At 38.3% G+C, this 18323-nt stretch overlaps 2 protein-coding genes across 2 annotated transcripts; both read left to right on the top strand.

Annotated features, from left to right (window-relative positions):
• Positions 1 to 1123: 1123 nt before the first annotated feature.
• LOC147908069 (uncharacterized) lies at positions 1124 to 1927 on the top strand. Its single transcript, XM_087411530.1, has one exon. The coding sequence runs from the start codon at positions 1124 to 1126 to the stop codon at positions 1925 to 1927; it is 804 nt and encodes a 267-aa protein (XP_087267656.1).
• Positions 1928 to 1976: 49 nt separating this feature from the next.
• On the top strand, positions 1977 to 2633 carry LOC147908070 (uncharacterized). The gene has a single exon (XM_087411531.1). The coding sequence runs from the start codon at positions 1977 to 1979 to the stop codon at positions 2631 to 2633; it is 657 nt and encodes a 218-aa protein (XP_087267657.1).
• Positions 2634 to 18323: the final 15690 nt, after the last annotated feature.

Here is an 18323-nt window from a genome sequence, read left to right on the forward strand (position 1 = left end):
CCTCACTAGCGCAGCGAGTGAAGAAAGCTTAAGGATTATGTAGGTAGCGAGTTGCCTAGCAGCGTAAAAATAATAAAAAAAGAAAAATTATAATAAAAGATCAATAATGGCGTTCATCCTGTACGGTCATATTAAATTGTGCTCGTGAAATAAATATTATTATTACCAGTTATAAAAAAAGTCTCGATCATTATTTTCTATATCACATCACACGACAAGCATGGGCTTGTCAAGAGAATCTGACTTATCCATTGAGTCACATATTCCCACATTGGTGACCCCGACGTGATGTGATACGAAAGGCCGTCGTGATACGAAAGGCCGACGAGATCTAAAGGCCGATGTGATCGAGAGGAAGAAGCGATTAACCGGTAACTCGTTCGAGCAACATCGAGACGAACTTGGTTTCGAACTAAGCAGAAGTGCACATTGCCGACGTCGTAGCCGATAAGGAAGCTTGTCGCCGACGTCGTAGCCGACAAGGAGGCCCATCGCCGACGTCGTAAGCAGTAGCAGGCTCATCGCCGACGTCGTAAGCAGCAGCAGGCTCATCGCCGATATTGTGACCTGTCGCAAGGCCCCATCGCTGAGGCCGGGGCCAGTGGAAAATTCTCGTCGTCGGAAGCACCGCAGAGACATATCCAACGACAGACGCTCAGCGTTCCGCCGACGTGGGAACCGCACGAATCAGCCCAGGAGCCGGCGTTCAGGATGCCATCGCCGTCGCCGTCATTGTGATCTGTGAAGGACGACCTCGCCGCCATTGTGACCTGTCAAGGACGATCTCGCCGCCATTGTGACCTGTGAAGGACGACTTTGCCGCATTGTAGTCGGGCAAATTGTGTATGCAGTGCGTTAGTTTTTAAGCGCGCGTAATCCGGTAAAACAGGAAAGTAGATCCTCCGCGCTTTTCTTCACGAGGTCAATTATACGAACGTCAATTAACAATTTCTCCATTATTGACAAATTAGCATTGAGCGATCGAAATTTTTATAGCGCGCGCATAAGCGGTTAATATTTAAGACCATTAGGAAGTACTGATTGTTCGTAAGCTTCGTCACGTATAGTTATGGCTCCTCCCACCAACGAGGAATTACAGAAGCAAGTGATGTAGCTGCAAGCGATGCTTCGACAGATGCAGGGCAATGTGGTCGGCAATGTCGCACGCGTGGATTCATATAGGGTTCCGAAAATTCCGCCGTTCTTAATTAAAGATCCGGTGATATGGTTCATTCAAGTCGAGGCCACTTTCGAGGCCGCTCGAATCACAGAACAAAAGACTAAGGCGCATCACGTGATTATGTCTCTGGACACAGAAGCCATCGCGTGCTGCAGAGATCTCATCGCGAAGCCCGATGTGACTGAACCATACACCAAATTAAAACAGCGTATCATTGAAAATTTTTCAGCGTCAGCAGAAAGTCAACTGCGACAATTAATAAAAGGCCAAGTGCTTACGTCAGGTAAACCGTCGCAGATTCTCAGTCGACTTCGTAACTTAAACTCTGACAAACGATGTGACGACGCCGTAATAAAAACTGTGTTCTTTGAACATTTATCACCGCACATTAGAAGCATTCTTGCGATTACCGAAAGCACGGATCTGGATAAATTAGCCAAAATGGCGGATAAAATAGTTGAGACCGTGGGTGATTCTGTGCAGTGTGCCTCCGCATCGTCGTCAGAGTCTAAGCCGTCCGACTTAGAAGTTAGGATCGACGGTCTGGCCGCTGATATTGCTATCCTCGCGGGTGAGGTCAAGCGATACAGCAGATTTCAGACGAGAGACAAGGTAAATAAAAATCGTAAGCGTTCCAAAAGCAGAAACTCTCATGTCTGCTGGCCGCATCGTACTTTTGGGAAACAAGCACGAGTCTGTAAAGGAACTGAAAAATTCCTGTGCCCTTGGCCGAAGCCCAAGTTTTAACGGACGAAAAGGCAGGGGAATAGAATCGTCTGCCACCGAGGAGACAGGCATGGCGGGCGTCGATTCTTCTGTCCGTCTCCACGATCGAGTCACCGGAGAGTTATTCCTTGTAGATACGGGGGCAGAAATTTCGCTGCTTCCCAGCACTTACGCGAAGAACAAAACTCCGACCAATTTCAAACTTTACGCGGCAAACAATACGCGTATAGATACATATGGGGAGTCGTTCCGAACGCTACATTTAGGGATACGCCCGATCACATGGAATTTCTGCGTAGCATCAGTTCCGTATCCGATTATTAGGGCCGACCTGATTGCACATTATCTCCTTCCGGACCTTAAAGGTCGTAGATTCATCGATTCACAAAATAATGTGTACGTGTCGGGCATTGTCAAATCGGTACCACAGCTTGCCATTAGCATGGTCAAACCCAGTACGAAATTCGCGAGTATCTTATTTGAATTTCCGGAGGTCACTAGTTTAGAACAGGTAACTCCGAATTGCAGTAACGACGTTCGTCATCATATCATTACCACGGGCCCGCCGGTAGCTGAGCGCCCCAGGCGGTTAAGTCCGGAAAAATTGAAAGCGGCAAAGGCTGAATTTCAACGGCTAGTCAAAGCCGGTATTTGCTGTCCGTCCAGTAGTCCATGGGCAAGTCCCATTCACATGGTACCGAAAAAAGACGGATTACCGTCGTCTTAACGCAATTACCGTGCCGGATAAATTTACCGCATTTGCACGATTGCTCCTCCAATCTGCGTGGGAAAGTCATTTTCTCTAAGCTAGATCTGTATCAGGCATACAATCAAATTCCAGTGGCGCCGGAAGATATTCCGAAAACGGCTGTCATTATGCCCTTTGGGCTGTTCGAATATAAATTCATGACATTCGGTCTTAAAAACGCGAGTCAAACATTTCAGCGTCAAATCTTCCACGCTCTAGGCGACCTGGAATTTGTGTTTGCATTCATCGACGACATACTCATAGCGTCGACGTCTCTTGAAGAGCACGAAGCTCACTTACGCATAGTGTTACAGCGATTAAAAAAGTTTTATTTACGACTCAATGTAAATAAATGCGAGTTCGGCAAGCAGGAATTAGAATTCCTCGGCTTTACGATTAACAGCAAAGGGTGTAAACCAACACTCGATAAGACTCAGGCTATTCGCGAGTTTCCAAGGCCTAACACTATAGTCGAATTGCGTCGTTTTCTTGGGCTTGTCAACTTTTATCGTAAATTACTACATAATGCAGCTATCGTTCAGGCATCATTAAATGAGTACCTTCGTGATTCACGCAAAAATGACAAACGGCTAATCATATGGACGCCGGTGGCTGAAGAAGCGTTCAATGAGTGTAAGGAGAGTCTGGCCAACGCGACTATACTCTCTCACTCCTCCGACGCAGCCGAGACGCATCTTATTTGTGACGCGTCAGATTTCGCCATCGGGGCCGCCCTCGAACAACGTTTAGACGACTCGTGGAAACCGCTCGCATTCTTTTCGCGCAAATTAAATTCGGCACAACAGAACTACAGCGCGTACGATCGGGAGCTTACGGCGATCGCCGAGGCAATCAAATATTTTCGTTATTTCCTCGAAGGGCGAAATTTCAAGGTTGTGACCGATCACAAGCCTCTCATCTACGCGTTTATGCAACGTTCCAAAAAAGCATCACCTCGGCAACAGAGACAACTTTCGTTCATCTCGCAGTTCACTACGCGTATCGAATACCTATCGGGTAAAGATAATATTGCGGCGGATTCCCTTTCCCACATCGAAGCCATTCGTTTACCTGTTGAGATCGAACTTAATGAGCTTACACAGAAACAAGAACAAGACGAGGAGCTACGGTCTATTCACGAATCTCCTGATTTTCCGCTTTCTATGAAGCGAATTCAATGGGGGCCGACGCATACTGCACTTTACTGTGAAATGATCGGCGAGGCAATCCGTCCCTATATACCGGCATCTTTACGAGATCGCGTTTTTCATTTGTTCCATGACGTGGCTCATCCGGACCCTAAAGTCACTGATCGGGTAATCCGTCAATGGTATGTGTGGCCTAACATGCATCGTGATATTACAAAATGGTGTAAGAATTGTTTTGACTGTCAGCAGTCAAAAATAACCCGACACGTTCAATTACATCCTGAAAAATTTGTCGCATCCGATGGGCGTTCGAGCACGTTCATATGGATCTAATAGGTCCCTTGCCTGAGTCGGACGGGTACAGATATTGTGTGACGATGATTGATAGATTTTCGCGTTGGCCAGTAGCAATACCTGTGAAAGACATTGAAGCCATTACAGTGGCACGCGCGTTTTACGACAACTGGATAGCAAATTTTGGAGCACCCAAAACGATAACTACTGATCAAGGTAGCCAGTTTGAAGCGCATCTTTTTACGGCATTTCTTCAGCTGATCAGCTGTCAACGAATTCGTACCACGGCGTATCATCCCGCGTCGAACGGTATGATCGAGCGGTAGCATAGAAGCTTAAAAGCTGCTATTATGTGTCATGCTAATGAAGGTTGGTCACGAGTACTTTCGACCGTATTATTAGGTCTGCGTACTCATGTCCGCCTTGACACCGGCGCATCGCCTGCGGAATTTGTCTATGGAACGACTGCGCGTCCCCGGAGAATTTATACTGCCGGACGACTTCACTCCTAGTCCGCAAATTTTCATAGAGGAATTCCGCGAGCATATGCGCAAAGTTAACCCAATCTCAATAGAGCATAAGCACAAGAAACGCGCATTCGTATTTAAAAATTTATATTCATGTTCCCATGTTTTTCTACGAGTGGGCGGTACCAAGAGAGCATTAGAGCGTTCCTACACCGGCCCTCACAAGGTTATAAATCGTGTTTCGGATCGAGTTTTCGATATTGAAGTTAATGGTGCACGGCGCAGTGTATCAGTCGAGAATTTGAAGCCAGCGTATGGCATACGCGATGATTTGTGTAGTGCAATTCTAGAAGCAGGGCAAGCAGCCAATTCGTCTAACAACGAGCGACCAACTTTGAGAACGTATACGCGCCCGAAGAAGAAAGTGACTTTCGCCTTATAATTTGTAATAAATCTTCCCAAAATGTAATTAACTTTAGTCAGACACTTTTAAGATATTTTGTATGACACGTTGTATATATTTTATATGGTAGATCTAAATGCCGGTTTCGTTGTCACTCGGGGGGGAGTATGTGGGGAATTCTTAATACCTCACTAGCGCAGCGAGTGTAGAAAGCTTAAGGATTATGTAGGTAGCGAGTTGCCTAGCAGCGTAAAAATAATAAAAAAAGAAAAATTATAATAAAAGATCAATAATGGCGTTCATCCTATACGGTCATATTAAATTGTGCTCGTGAAATAAATATTATTATTACCAGTTATAAAAAAAGTCTCGATCATTAATTTCTATATCACATCACACGACAAGCGTGGGCTTGTCAAGAGAATCTGACTTATCCATTGAGTCACATTTTCCCACACTTGTTTCTTCAGTTGTTTCTTATACCGGATATGTGGCAACCGTGGCTTTAGAGGATCGAAGGACTGTAAATACTGATTGGTATACAACAATTTGTTTGCCAGAAGTCATAAATGAATTGCGCAGAACAAACCAAAATCGCATCATTCTTCATCATGACAACGCCAGCTGTCACACAGTACGTTGATTTTTTATCCAGTAAAAATGTTGAATTGATAACTCATTGTCCGTATTCACCTGATTTATCACCTAGTGACTTCTTTTTGTTCCCAAACATTAAAAAGAAGATGCGTGGTGAGCGATTTGAGTCGCCTGAAGCAACTGTTGAAACATTTCGTACACTAATTTCTGAGATTACAGCCTCAGAGTGGAAAAAATGCTTCGAAAATTGGTTCGAGAGTATACAAAAATGTATCGATTTTAAAGGCGAATACTTCGAAAAACAATAAAGCCATTTACCGAATTTTACATGTTTTTCATATTGTTTGCAGAAACTTTTCTAGCAGCCTACGTATAATTTATTAAAACTTATACGTTATCTATAATGTTCCTTCTCCTCTTAGTTATATAGTTGAGCAGCCGAAATTGTTCAGAAAGCATTTTCGCTAGAAACAAGCTACCATAGAGAGAGAGACAGATTCTGAAAGACAGATTCGCTGTTTCGCTCGACAAGCCCAACTCGGCAACAAAAAAGAATAGAAGTTCCGATTGTAATCGGCGTGCGGAACCTCACCGATTACAATCGGAACTTCTATTCTTTTTTGTTTTTTCTCTATCTCACTCTGTCATACTTCTGTTTCGATAATTCGTTCTACAATTCAAGAATGTGATTTCTATCGGTTCTGGTTTGGCATCACCGATGCAAGGACGCACGATTCCTTTTTTAAACAATCTTGATATATATTTCTATATATACAAAAATATATTATTATTATGGCGTTTCCAGCTGATAATATATTGCTGGTTTATACAATGATTCAATCCATTTCTGTAATAATATTCTGTTGAATAGCAGTACTTTGCGTGCGACTGATAAGAGGAATGGCGCTTCTTACTAAGTCGACATTTCGATATCCGAGTCGAGTCAAAAATGTGCTGTATACAATAATTTCAGACCTTGCACGTTTAAAATAAAGAGCTGGCGATTTACAGAAAACCTCAAAGAACAATACTATGCTTGCAAAAACGAGTTATGAGCTTTAGTATAAGAGCAATGAATATTCGAAAATTTCATTTATATGCTACGCCTTCTACGAGATTGCCGCTTGTCGTTCCGACATCCGAACAGAGTCGAAGCTCAACCAAAACATCGCGTCCGAGTCTTGATATATATGTATATGGAAATAATTCAGTAAGTAAAGTTATTTGGAAAATTTAGACATTTATTGTATATATGTACACATCACACGCGCGCACGCACGCACGTCCGCACACGTAATACACACGCGCGTGTGTATGTCTATTATATATAGTATATATATATATATATATATATACACACACACACACACATACATGTATGTATGTTATTTTATATGTATGCATCAATAATTTACTAAATAAAATGTATGTAAAAGACAGAACAGTGCAATTATAATAATTATCTTCATTTGTATTCATATATAAATAATATGATATGTTTCTTGTTTATTAAGAAATAATTCCATCAAAATTGAAACAACTAATATCATATTTATTTTATTATTATTTTTCCTCTCAAAAGAAGAAACTTTGACCATATAAGAACGTTTTTTGATATGGACCTGAATAGATCGATAATTCAGATTATTTCTATGATTCAGCGACGCACTTTTCATGACAGCGCCGCTGTCGTAATGTCGCGGAACTAAAATACTGCTCGGTTTCATGACTTCATGTCAATTTCACTCGTAATATACAAATGAAATTTTCGGCGACTCTTTTCTCTTATACTAAAGCCCCTACCTCGTTTCTAAAAGCATAGAATTGTTCTTTCAGGTTTTCTGCAATTCGCTAGATATTTTTTAATGTGCAAGGTCTGTAACTCTTATATGCAGCACATATTATGACGTGTTGACTACAGAAGCCGATAACAAAACTGTAAGTCTTCAATTTTCTTTCGTTTTTCGTATTCAATTGTAGCTAGTGAATTGCGTTGTTGTCGATACTTTAATAGTAGAGAAGGACTTTTTCATAAACACAATTAAGAGAAAAGAGTTTTTAATAATTAATAGTGAAACAGGACACTCCAGCATCCCCTTAACTTCCTAAGGTCTTACACCACACACACACACACACACACACACACGCGCGCGCGCGCGCGCGTGTGAATAATGTGTATAAAATATAAAAAAAGAAACTTAAGAGCCAACACGGTTAACGCGTAAAGAAATTTTTATTAAAATTAAACAAATATGCATACATACGTTTTGATCAATTATTTAGATCCTTATCAATGCAAATTACAAAGATATAAACTATTAATTATACATAAATATAACGAATGACAGCGAATGTCTTATAATTATGTGTGAATAGAACATGTCTTGCATAATGGTCATCTAATTATTGAAGAAGTCAGAGTTACGAACAAGCAAAAGTCCATAAATTATTATAACAATGGTCGATTGTTAGGTAAACTGTATAATGTGTATCTCCTTTTATAATTTTGAGAAATTATGGCAAGCATGAATCTGAGTTCGGTGTGTGAGTGTGTGTAACGAAAAGATGATATGGAAATTAGTTTATTTCGTGAATTACGACGGAGGAAGGAGGGAAGAGATTATAGAAAAAAATTTACGGGAACAAGAAAGGGAACCGGTGATCGCGGGAGAAGTACTGGGATGGACTGCATGGGATGACTGCCCAGCTATGGTATTTCAGATTTTATTCGGATCAAAATAATCGGGACTAATTATGTTGACATAATGCATCTGATGAGAAATTGTGTTGCTTGTGGAAATATGTTGATTAAGGACTCAAAAGAGTCATCGAGATGAATGAAGAAATGATTACGCGAAGGAGGAGCGAGAAACTCTTCCAAAAATTCTATGCTCAAAGTTGAGTCGACTGGTAATAATGATCGAGGTGATGGAGGAATGGATTGAATGGAAGAATCGGAAGTTGGAGGTGAAGTATTAGGGAAGATTCGCTTCGTTAGAGCGCGTTTTAGTGAAGAAGTTTCACACTTCATAGACATATTATTTGCACGACTTCTTCTGCGCTTGATTCCTACGGCTCGTATTTTTTCCAGTTCTTAGAGAAATCATATTATGTAAAAAAAATCATACAATTCCATTTTAAAAAGTAGAAATAACTTTATATCTTTTTGATGTCTCCACTTAAAAAAAAACCAACATGATCAAAATATGTCCCACTCGAAACCTTTCTACTTTCATTTGAAACATTTTTTTATATTATTAGAAATAAGCGAGATATTTCAGTGGTCGATTTAAGTGGACCATCCTGTATATTCGGAGGAAAAGTTCTACGGTATTTTGTCAAAATTATATATACAATATCTTCATTAAAGATGATCAACATTTAATTTTAAAAAAAGTTTTAAAACTTGAAATCTCTACTTTCGAATTACTATATTTTTTGAATTTATGTGAAATTTGTAATTTTTATACATAGAAAACTGAAAAAAAAGGGAAATTTTTCTTTTCACTTTGTGGGTCTATCGTGCCAGAAAAAATTTGCAAAAATTTTCGACTATCTATATCGTGAAAATTTGAAGTTTTCCTTACAAAATTGTTTTTCTAAAATAATTTTACAATTTTTTGTTCTTGAGTTATTTGCGAGTTAAATAAAAACGAGCATTCTGACTTTGATTACTCATAATTCCATTAAAAATCATCGTACTGGAATTAAAGCAGATTCTTAACTGAAACGTTGCTCTATCGAATAGAATATGATAATTTTTTAAATATAAAGTATTATATATAAAAATTTGAGTTAAAAATTCATTTTCACGTAAAAATGAAAAGAATAAGAGATATAACCTCCAATGATCTTGATCCATCTCCAATGATCTTGACAAATATTATCCAGGACATTATCCTAAACAACAATTAAGAGGTTTCAGTGTCGGTTCTTGTGTAATGCTAATGCCGGTACTGTGAGTTTCAAGTCTCATAACTCAAAAAATACTTCATAAAAAAATATTTGATTATAGTATTTTGGAAAGCTCTTGAAATAAGTTATGAGAAAATTAACGAAAAATAGGGGGTTCCGTTTAAAAAATTAAAAGTGACTTTTATAAAGCCTTCAAACAATTATTTGAAGTCAAATTAATGATATAGTCTTATGTTCCTCTCGAAACCATACAGCTTTTGTCTGAAATATTTTTTCGTCCATATCTTTCATATTTTTCGAGATATTGCCTGAGATAATTAAAATGAAGCACATGGTATATATCTTATACATATATAAGCAGCGCGCACACTGAAAAAAGAATCTAGTCATAGCTACTATATATTTAATGAAACAATTTTAATTACAATAAATGTTCGATTAATATTACTAAAAACGTAAAAATAATTTATAGCAAAAATTACTTTGAACCGGATTAGATGTTTTTTATAGATTTTTGTATGTATGTAAGTGTTGGAAATGCCTCGCGCGTAATGCCACAAATTAATTAAATAATTATCAGATTTCCAAGATAATTGAGATTTAATGTTTAAAAAAATAACTTTTCGGACGATATATTCTTTGTAAAGAAAATTATCTTGATATTTTGATTAAAAATCATGAATGTACCCTAACATGAAATATTACAGCAATATTTTAATAATGCACAATATTACAAAAATGCAACAATATTGCTGCAATAATGAAATTTTAATATTTTATTGGAAATATTGCAACAATATTGCAAATTTTATTTTGTAAAAGATATTGCAATATATTGTTGCAATATTACAATTCAGAAAAATAATAAATAAGTCGAAGAAAGATAATACCTATAAGAGCCGAACTGAATATCCGCGTGTGAATAATTTATTTAATTAATACATAATGTACAGATGTTATGATCTTATTGCGGATCCTTCTCAATATCGCAATCATTAAATTACTATATAATTAAGAACGTTGATAATAAACACTTAAAACTTGTAATTATATAAAATCTAATTAAGCGACATGTGACCGTGTCTTATAATGTAGTCGTAAGAAGGTCCATGGAGTCCAAGCGTATTTTCAAAATAATTATGAAACTACATATATCAAATTATAAAAACCGAATTAAACAGACGTACAAAATAAATAATAAATAAATAATTAAAAAATTAATAATTAGACTTATAATAAAATGCCAAGACAAGTCACTCAAAGAAACAGTAAGTTTGTTCTATTTTTCACACTCATATGATCAACGCAGTAAAAAACTAAATAATATATGACTATAATTAATTGAACCTAATTGAACAGATGTGTATAGTACATTATAACTGATAAATTAAACTTACATAATAGAATCATGTAAATGAATCATATCACGTAACAGACAATGTATCGATTCTATTTTTCGCTGTCATATGACCGACGTAAACACAATTTAAATAACAATATATAATATGTTAACAAGCTAGTAAGGAGAGGAAAGCATCATGTCCTTGTAAATAGATTGGAATAAATCACGTCGAGAGATTCCATGTCATTTTTAATGTTTAAACCATTGATTTATTTCTTTATAAAAATCATTTCCGACGTCAATCTTTTATGTACAAATTTCTTATTATCTAATATATTTATGTTTTCCCAATCGAATTCATATGAAAACTCTAGTCTATGTAGTATTAGGTATAATAAAAAGAAATCCATTATTTTTCCAATAGATGGCTTTAGTAATCTGTATCTCGTCTACGTGTGATACAGATTACTAAAGCCATCTATTGAAAAAATAATGGATTTCTTTTTACTACACCTAATAATAACTGAATGTTGTGTTGTGTTCCAATTAATGTGGTTCATTTGTTCTTTAATTCGTGCTTTTAAAATCCTATCTGTTTGTCCCACACATGACGCATTGCAATCCTTGTAATTTATTTTATATACAATATTTGAATGGGAGAAAGAGAAGAGCTCATCCTTTTGAACGCAAATGAATTTATTTATTTTATTTATATCTTTGTATGCCATGCTTGTGTAAGAATTTTTATTAAAGATATATTTAACTTCTTCTGTAATGTAAGCAATAAAAAGCATAATAAAAAAACTTATTTCTCTTTGTTTCATTTGCATCTTTGTTCTTATTACTATTATTATCAACTCTATCATTTAACATTTCGAACTTTTTATATAACCTTTTGTTAATGATAGATAAAGATTATGTTTATTTAATGGATAATCATTATTTAAGAGAATCCTAATTATTTTTTCTCATCCAATGTTTCAAAATTCTTTTTTTGAAACATTGGATGAGAAAGTAACAAAATCAATTAATCCTAAAATAATGTCTTCTTTTTGAACTAAAGAATGTCTAGAGTAGAAATTCAAATATCTACTTGAAGACAAGGATTTTTTATAGCAATCATGTATTATTGTACTATCCTGTTTAATTAGGATAACGTCCAAAAAGTTAAGACTTACTGTCCTCACCCATCTCCAAAGTAAATTTAATTCATGGACGGTTTTATTAAATATTTTATTAATTATTAAAAGTATTTACAAATTCTTCAATGTTAATTTGATTGATAGCTAGTGCATATCATCGACATATCTAAAGTATATCGAAGGAAACATTGATAGTTGTGCAAAAAAAATCGTTTCTAAGTCACGCATGATTATGTCAGCTACTATGGGGAATAGTGGCGACGCTATAGGTATCCCAAAAGTCTGTTTGTAAAATATATAATGTGAATGGTTCAAATAATATAATAAAATAATTAGAAATATATTAAAGGTTACAAACGTGAGAATAAAATTAAATTATAAATATTAAGCAAAATATATTGATAAGAGTAGTATAGTAAGGCGGGTTCTAACCCAGATCCTCTGAGGGGGGTGTGGGGCGCGGGAGGTATTCGTAGGCGCGGGGAGGGTAGGCGCTGGAAGTCCCGGCGCTATCGGTGTTTACCGATATGATGATACATGCCGCCATGTTGTGATGTCACGTATCATTGGGGACCGCCGCCATCATCGCCACCTCACACCCCACCGCCGCAGACGCTGCCGTCACCGCCGCCACCGCCGCCGCCGCGGACTTCGTGTCCATTCTAAAGTGCGTTTCGGGTCGCCGCGGACCCTACACTCACCCCAAAATGCGTTGCGATACTAACGTGAACTTTTGTTTAGGAGATCGGTGGCACATCATCGATGTGTCGGCTGCTACACAAAGCGCTATCAATGAGGGATAGATGATGAAATCATACTGCGTTCTCACAGTTCTTTCTTTTAAGGTCAGAAGTGTCGATAATAATATTTATCTAGGAAGAACCGCGAGATCGGTGGCACGTCGCGTTAAGAGAGACGCCAATAACGATATTTTTTTAAGAAGAGATCGATGACACGTCGTTGATACTGCGACTCAATAGGGAGAGTAGACAAAGGGACAAAAAAATCGCAAATGGAATGTATTGTATAATGGGTCACAAGCGCGCGGCATCTCAGTTGGCGCTTTTAAAGATTACCGAATCGATCGCAATAAGTGTAATGCGAAAAATATGGTTGACCATCATGCAGACGTTGAGGACATGGATGGTGTAAATGCAGACAAATTATTTGAAGTAATGGAAATAGAATTTGAGGACATAATGGACGATGTAGAGTTCGAGAATATCGGAAACATTGAGGAGAGAGTTGACATAGCAGAATATATTAGAAATATGGATGAGGAACAGTTCGCGAATATTAGAGATGAAGTGTTTAAAATGGAAGTAGACTTTGAGAATATAATGGACCAAGAGTCCGACGAAGAAATGCTATCCGATGATAGTGGATGTGCTAGTGATATGAGCGAGTATGAAATGGATGGCGTAGAAAAATTCGCGTCGTCTCCAAAAATTCGTACTAAGCACTTGAATGCTCATACTAAGCACTGTGTGATCCAATTATTATACAATTATGGGTGATTCTTTAACCGTATACACATCATGCATGATTTGTATAGCTGACATTAACGAGGAATGTATGGAGGAATGTATCACGTCAGGGAGCATGAGACCGGTTCTTTCGATAGGCTAGACGGCAGGTCGTGCATGAATTGCAGACTGCCTTTGTACATTATATTCTCATGCAGCATGTGCCCACTTTGCACACATTAAAAAAAAATGAATGCGACAAAAGTACCTGAAGACTGTGATTCGCGGAGGAGAGACAAAGATGTGCGAATATCGCCGGTGCAGTTCCTACGCGATCGAGAAATAGGTATACGTGATGTGAAACAGGGAATCATCATCAATGATGATAATGATGATGAAAAGGAATATTGGTTCGGACGGTTAGGAAACGGTGCACATTGACTTCGAAGAGAGATTTTGGTACAAAGTTTTCGGTTTAATAAAAGAACAGTGTTATCACTCAATGAAAAGTGAACAAAAGATTCAATATAGCTACAGGCGTATTAAGATTCCCGGGTGGTGAGAAGTGCGTTGAAGTGATGATAACGGACAAGTTAGTGATGCCATACTACGACCGTGAGGAGAATCCTGGTAAAAAAAATATTTCGTGACCTGTGTGATAAGTATATGCTTAATCAATTATGCTTTACCCCTGTAAAGAGTGCATTTTAGTAGACAAACATAATACCAAGGTGATAAAACATTATGACATAGATGTAAAGCAGTGCTGCAACGTGTGTGAACGAGTCACGTGCAAGTGCTCCGTGTAAGACTGTGAAAAAAAACATGGAAAACCATAAGTGAGTGGAACGCGAATTACTGGAACAGTGCGACTAGGTCGCTACTCTGGTGGAGTGTTTTGCATGGCTGCAACGATGCGACGAGTGCATCGAATAGCTCGAAGAACTTTGTCATGCCAAGCGTCCGTGCCTCGCCATTGGATACAGACAATCCGCGGTGGCGAGGATCGTGCGACTCGCGGGTGCAAAGATGTAATTGGAGCGACGTTTCGTGCACATTGGTAGCGAATACGCGAGAAGCATCGAACAATCTCTTGTCTGGCGAGAGATCGACGCCGCATTCGAGAGTCGTATATTGACAGGTGCGGTGATAAACTCTAATCACATCGAGCCGCAGCAGTTTTTAGAAGACGCTGGCAATGTAGTGCTCAAACGAGTGCGAGATACTGTAGAAAGACACGGCAGTGTAAAAGTGAACATCGCGTTTAACGGCGAGTTTGCAATGAAGGATAAACGTGCTAATAGGAACATAATTACAAAGAACAGCGAGATATATCGTTGCATCGATATATGTGCGAGTGGTACGAGCGACACGTCATTTAGCCTATCTTGACATCACTGGACGAATTTCAGGAACGTGACAACGGGTGGGCATTATCGCGAATTCTCAATTTGATAATGAATGTGAATAAGCACAATCCAATGCGCGCGGAATGTCACATCGAAGTACTAAGTAACGAAAATAGTGACGAAACGAGCGGTGATCAGTATTTGTTCGACGGACAATACATGTTTCGTGTGGTCGCCGCTCTGTACCCCGCAGAAAGACATGTAAATTGGGCATCATCATACCCGTATTACACTGCAGTGTTAAATCTCGCGGGTATCGAATTTCCAATAGCATTAAAAGACATTCCGAAATTCGAACGGTTGAACGCGGTGTCGATCAATGTATAGTATCGAAAATAGACAGGTCTTTCCTCTGGGGCTTACTGATGACAAGAAGGAGAAGCATGTCAATCTCCTGTACCTACAACATTCACGCAACGATAACATTAGAGTTTTATCCACTTTGCGTGGATATCTGCATAAAAAATCTATCCCGTCTCGTGAGCACGCAGATTAGTGGAAAAAAGAACAAGAAATATTTCTGTGACCGATAAGTATGATAAGAAAAACCAATAAAAGAAGAAATAGCGACTAAAAAAAAATTTCTCTATTTACAAGTGCCTTCATTACTTCAGCTCGTGCGAAAAATTGCAATTACACGAAATGGACTGTCAGAAGATCAACGACTGCGCCATTCGACTGCCGAGCGAGGACCATAGGTGGCTCGAATTCGACAATTATAACAACCAGGAACGAGTGCTGTTCATCGTCTACGCTGATCTGGAGTGCATCTTATGCAAGGCAGAGTCCAACAGGGAAGACGCGTTGTCATACGCGTATCGACGCGTTTAGCAGTAAGTTACTACGTGTGATGTGCGTACGATGATGCGTTATCGTCGTATCACTTCCGCGATGAAGACTATAACGTGGTTCGCGCGGCAACTCAATGATTTGGCGCATTGCGTGAAAAATATCGTATCCGCCAACGTGCCCATAGAAACGTTATCTAAACAGCAATGGGAGGCGTATCGTAGCGCGACGCGTTGTCACATCTGCGAGAAACCATTCGCGCCGGATGATACGCGAGTCCGCGATCATTGTCATGTCACCGGTAGATATCACATTCGAATTGTAATTTAAATTATAAAAATTCATTTTATATTCCGGTCATATTTCACAATTTATCGGGCTACGATGCGCATTTTATAATTAAGGAAATTGCTACCGCGTACGATGGATATGTAGATGTACTATCGATAACCAAAAAAAAATATATTTCATTTACTAAACATATCGATAGCACCAAAGATAAAAATGGAAAGAATTTCAGAAAAATTAAGGTTTATTTTTCTTTCAAATTTTTAAATGCAAGCCTCGATAAATTGACGTCGTATCTCGACAAAGATAAATTAAAAATTGTACGTTTCGAATTTCACACATTATCAGACGAAGAATTTGAATTACTCTCACGAAAAGGTGTCTTTCCGTACAAGTATAATACATTGATTGCATCGAAAAATTGCAGGACACGCGCTTGCCATCGCGCGAATTATTTTTTAGTTCGTTAACAGTCGATACAGTATCCGAGAATGATTATGCTCACGCCGCGAAATATCTGGAAGCGATTCTCCATCCGAACGCTCCACAAGTACAGTGATCTGTACTTGAAAAACTGATGTCTTGTTATTAGCCGACATTTTCGAAAATTTCTGCAATAGTTGCGTCGCGAGTTACTGTATCGATCCCACGTATTATTATACATTGCCAGGTTTCACGTGGGACGCCATGCTGAAACATATATATGCGTAAGATTCGAGTTGCTCACCGACATTGATATGATCATGTTCATCGAGAGTGGTATACGCAGCGGCTTCAGTCAATGCTCTGACAGATACGCAGGCTAATAACAGTACATGTGTTTGTTCGATCCATCGAAACCGTCGTCATACTACGATGTGAATAATCTGTACGGATGAGTGATGTGTCAACCTTTACTATACGCCGAATTTCGATGGATCGAAGACGCTGCGAACTTTGACGTGAACGCGATCGCTCCGGATTCACCTATCGGTTATATTCTCGAGATCAATCTCGAGTATCCGCAGCATCTACACGATCGACACTGACCTACCTTTCTGCCCAACGCGCGATAAATCGCTCAGCAAGCGCGAAAATAAACTTCTAGCGACGTTATACGATAAGCAGTGTTACGTCATCCACTACCGCAACCTGCAGCAATGTACTCATCTTCGCGTAATAAAGATCCACTGGGTGCTACAATTCGCTCAATCTTCATGGCTCTGCGATTACATTGAACTCAATACACAATTTAGAACACTCGTGAAAACCAATTTTGAAAAAAATTTGTATAAACTAATAAACAACGTGGTATTCGGTAAGATCATGAAGAATGTGCGCAACCACGTTGATGTAAAATTAATAACAAAATGAGACGGTACGCGCGGAGGCAATGATCGTGAAATCGAATTTTTACAGCCGCAGAGTCTTTGCGGAAAATTTGATCGCCGTTGAAATGCGCAAACTCGAGGTGAAGATCAACAAGCCGATTTACGTGGGTATGTGCATACTTGACATATCGAAAGTCTGCTTGTACGAATTTCAACACGAGAACATGTCACTGATGTATCGCGACAAATGCAAGATCATGTACACCAACACGGATAGTCTCATTTATTATATAGAATGCGATGATATTTATGATACTATGAAACGCGATTCGACACGAGCGATTATCCGGCAGACAATGTATACACTTCTCGCAAACAAAAAAGTACCCGGCCTGATGAAGGACGAGAATAACGGTGTATTAATTAAACCGAATTTGTTGAACTCAAAGCGAAGATGTACGCAGTGAGAGTGGATGGCAAGAAGGACATTAAAAAGGCGAAAAGCATAAAGAATAACGTCGTAGCGCGAACGATAACGTTCGACGATTACTCTTGGTGTTTGAACGAAGAGATTGAAATGACTCACCGTCAATCGTATATACATATATATCTAAATTACACGATATCCGAATCGAAAATCGTTCTGAGTCCATACGACGATAAACGATGTACCGGACTCGACGGAGACGTTATCGTGGGGGCATTGGCGGATACCTTTGTAATATATGTATTATATGTATTATATGTAGTATATATTGCTATTATGTATTACTATTATAATTTACACTTTTTTTACATTTATACAAGTATTATTACTGTTTAAGTATTACATTATTATACTTTCATATAATACATATCGTATATTTTTAACATTTATATACATATTATATAGTAATATTCTAATGTACACTTTATGTATCTCATGTTTTTATTATTTATGCGTATTACTATTATTATATGTATTTCTATTCTTTTGATTTATACTTTACGTATGTTTTTTACATATATATAAGTATTACTATTATGTATTATTACGTATGTATGTATTCTGCTCCATATATATGAGGACAAATCAATAAGTACCCGTGTTAGTAATGAA

The sequence above is a fragment of the Acromyrmex echinatior genome, chromosome 11, assembly GCF_024713525.1.
Source record: "Acromyrmex echinatior isolate Ae372 chromosome 11, ASM2471352v2, whole genome shotgun sequence".
NCBI classification, from domain to species: domain Eukaryota; kingdom Metazoa; phylum Arthropoda; class Insecta; order Hymenoptera; family Formicidae; genus Acromyrmex; species Acromyrmex echinatior.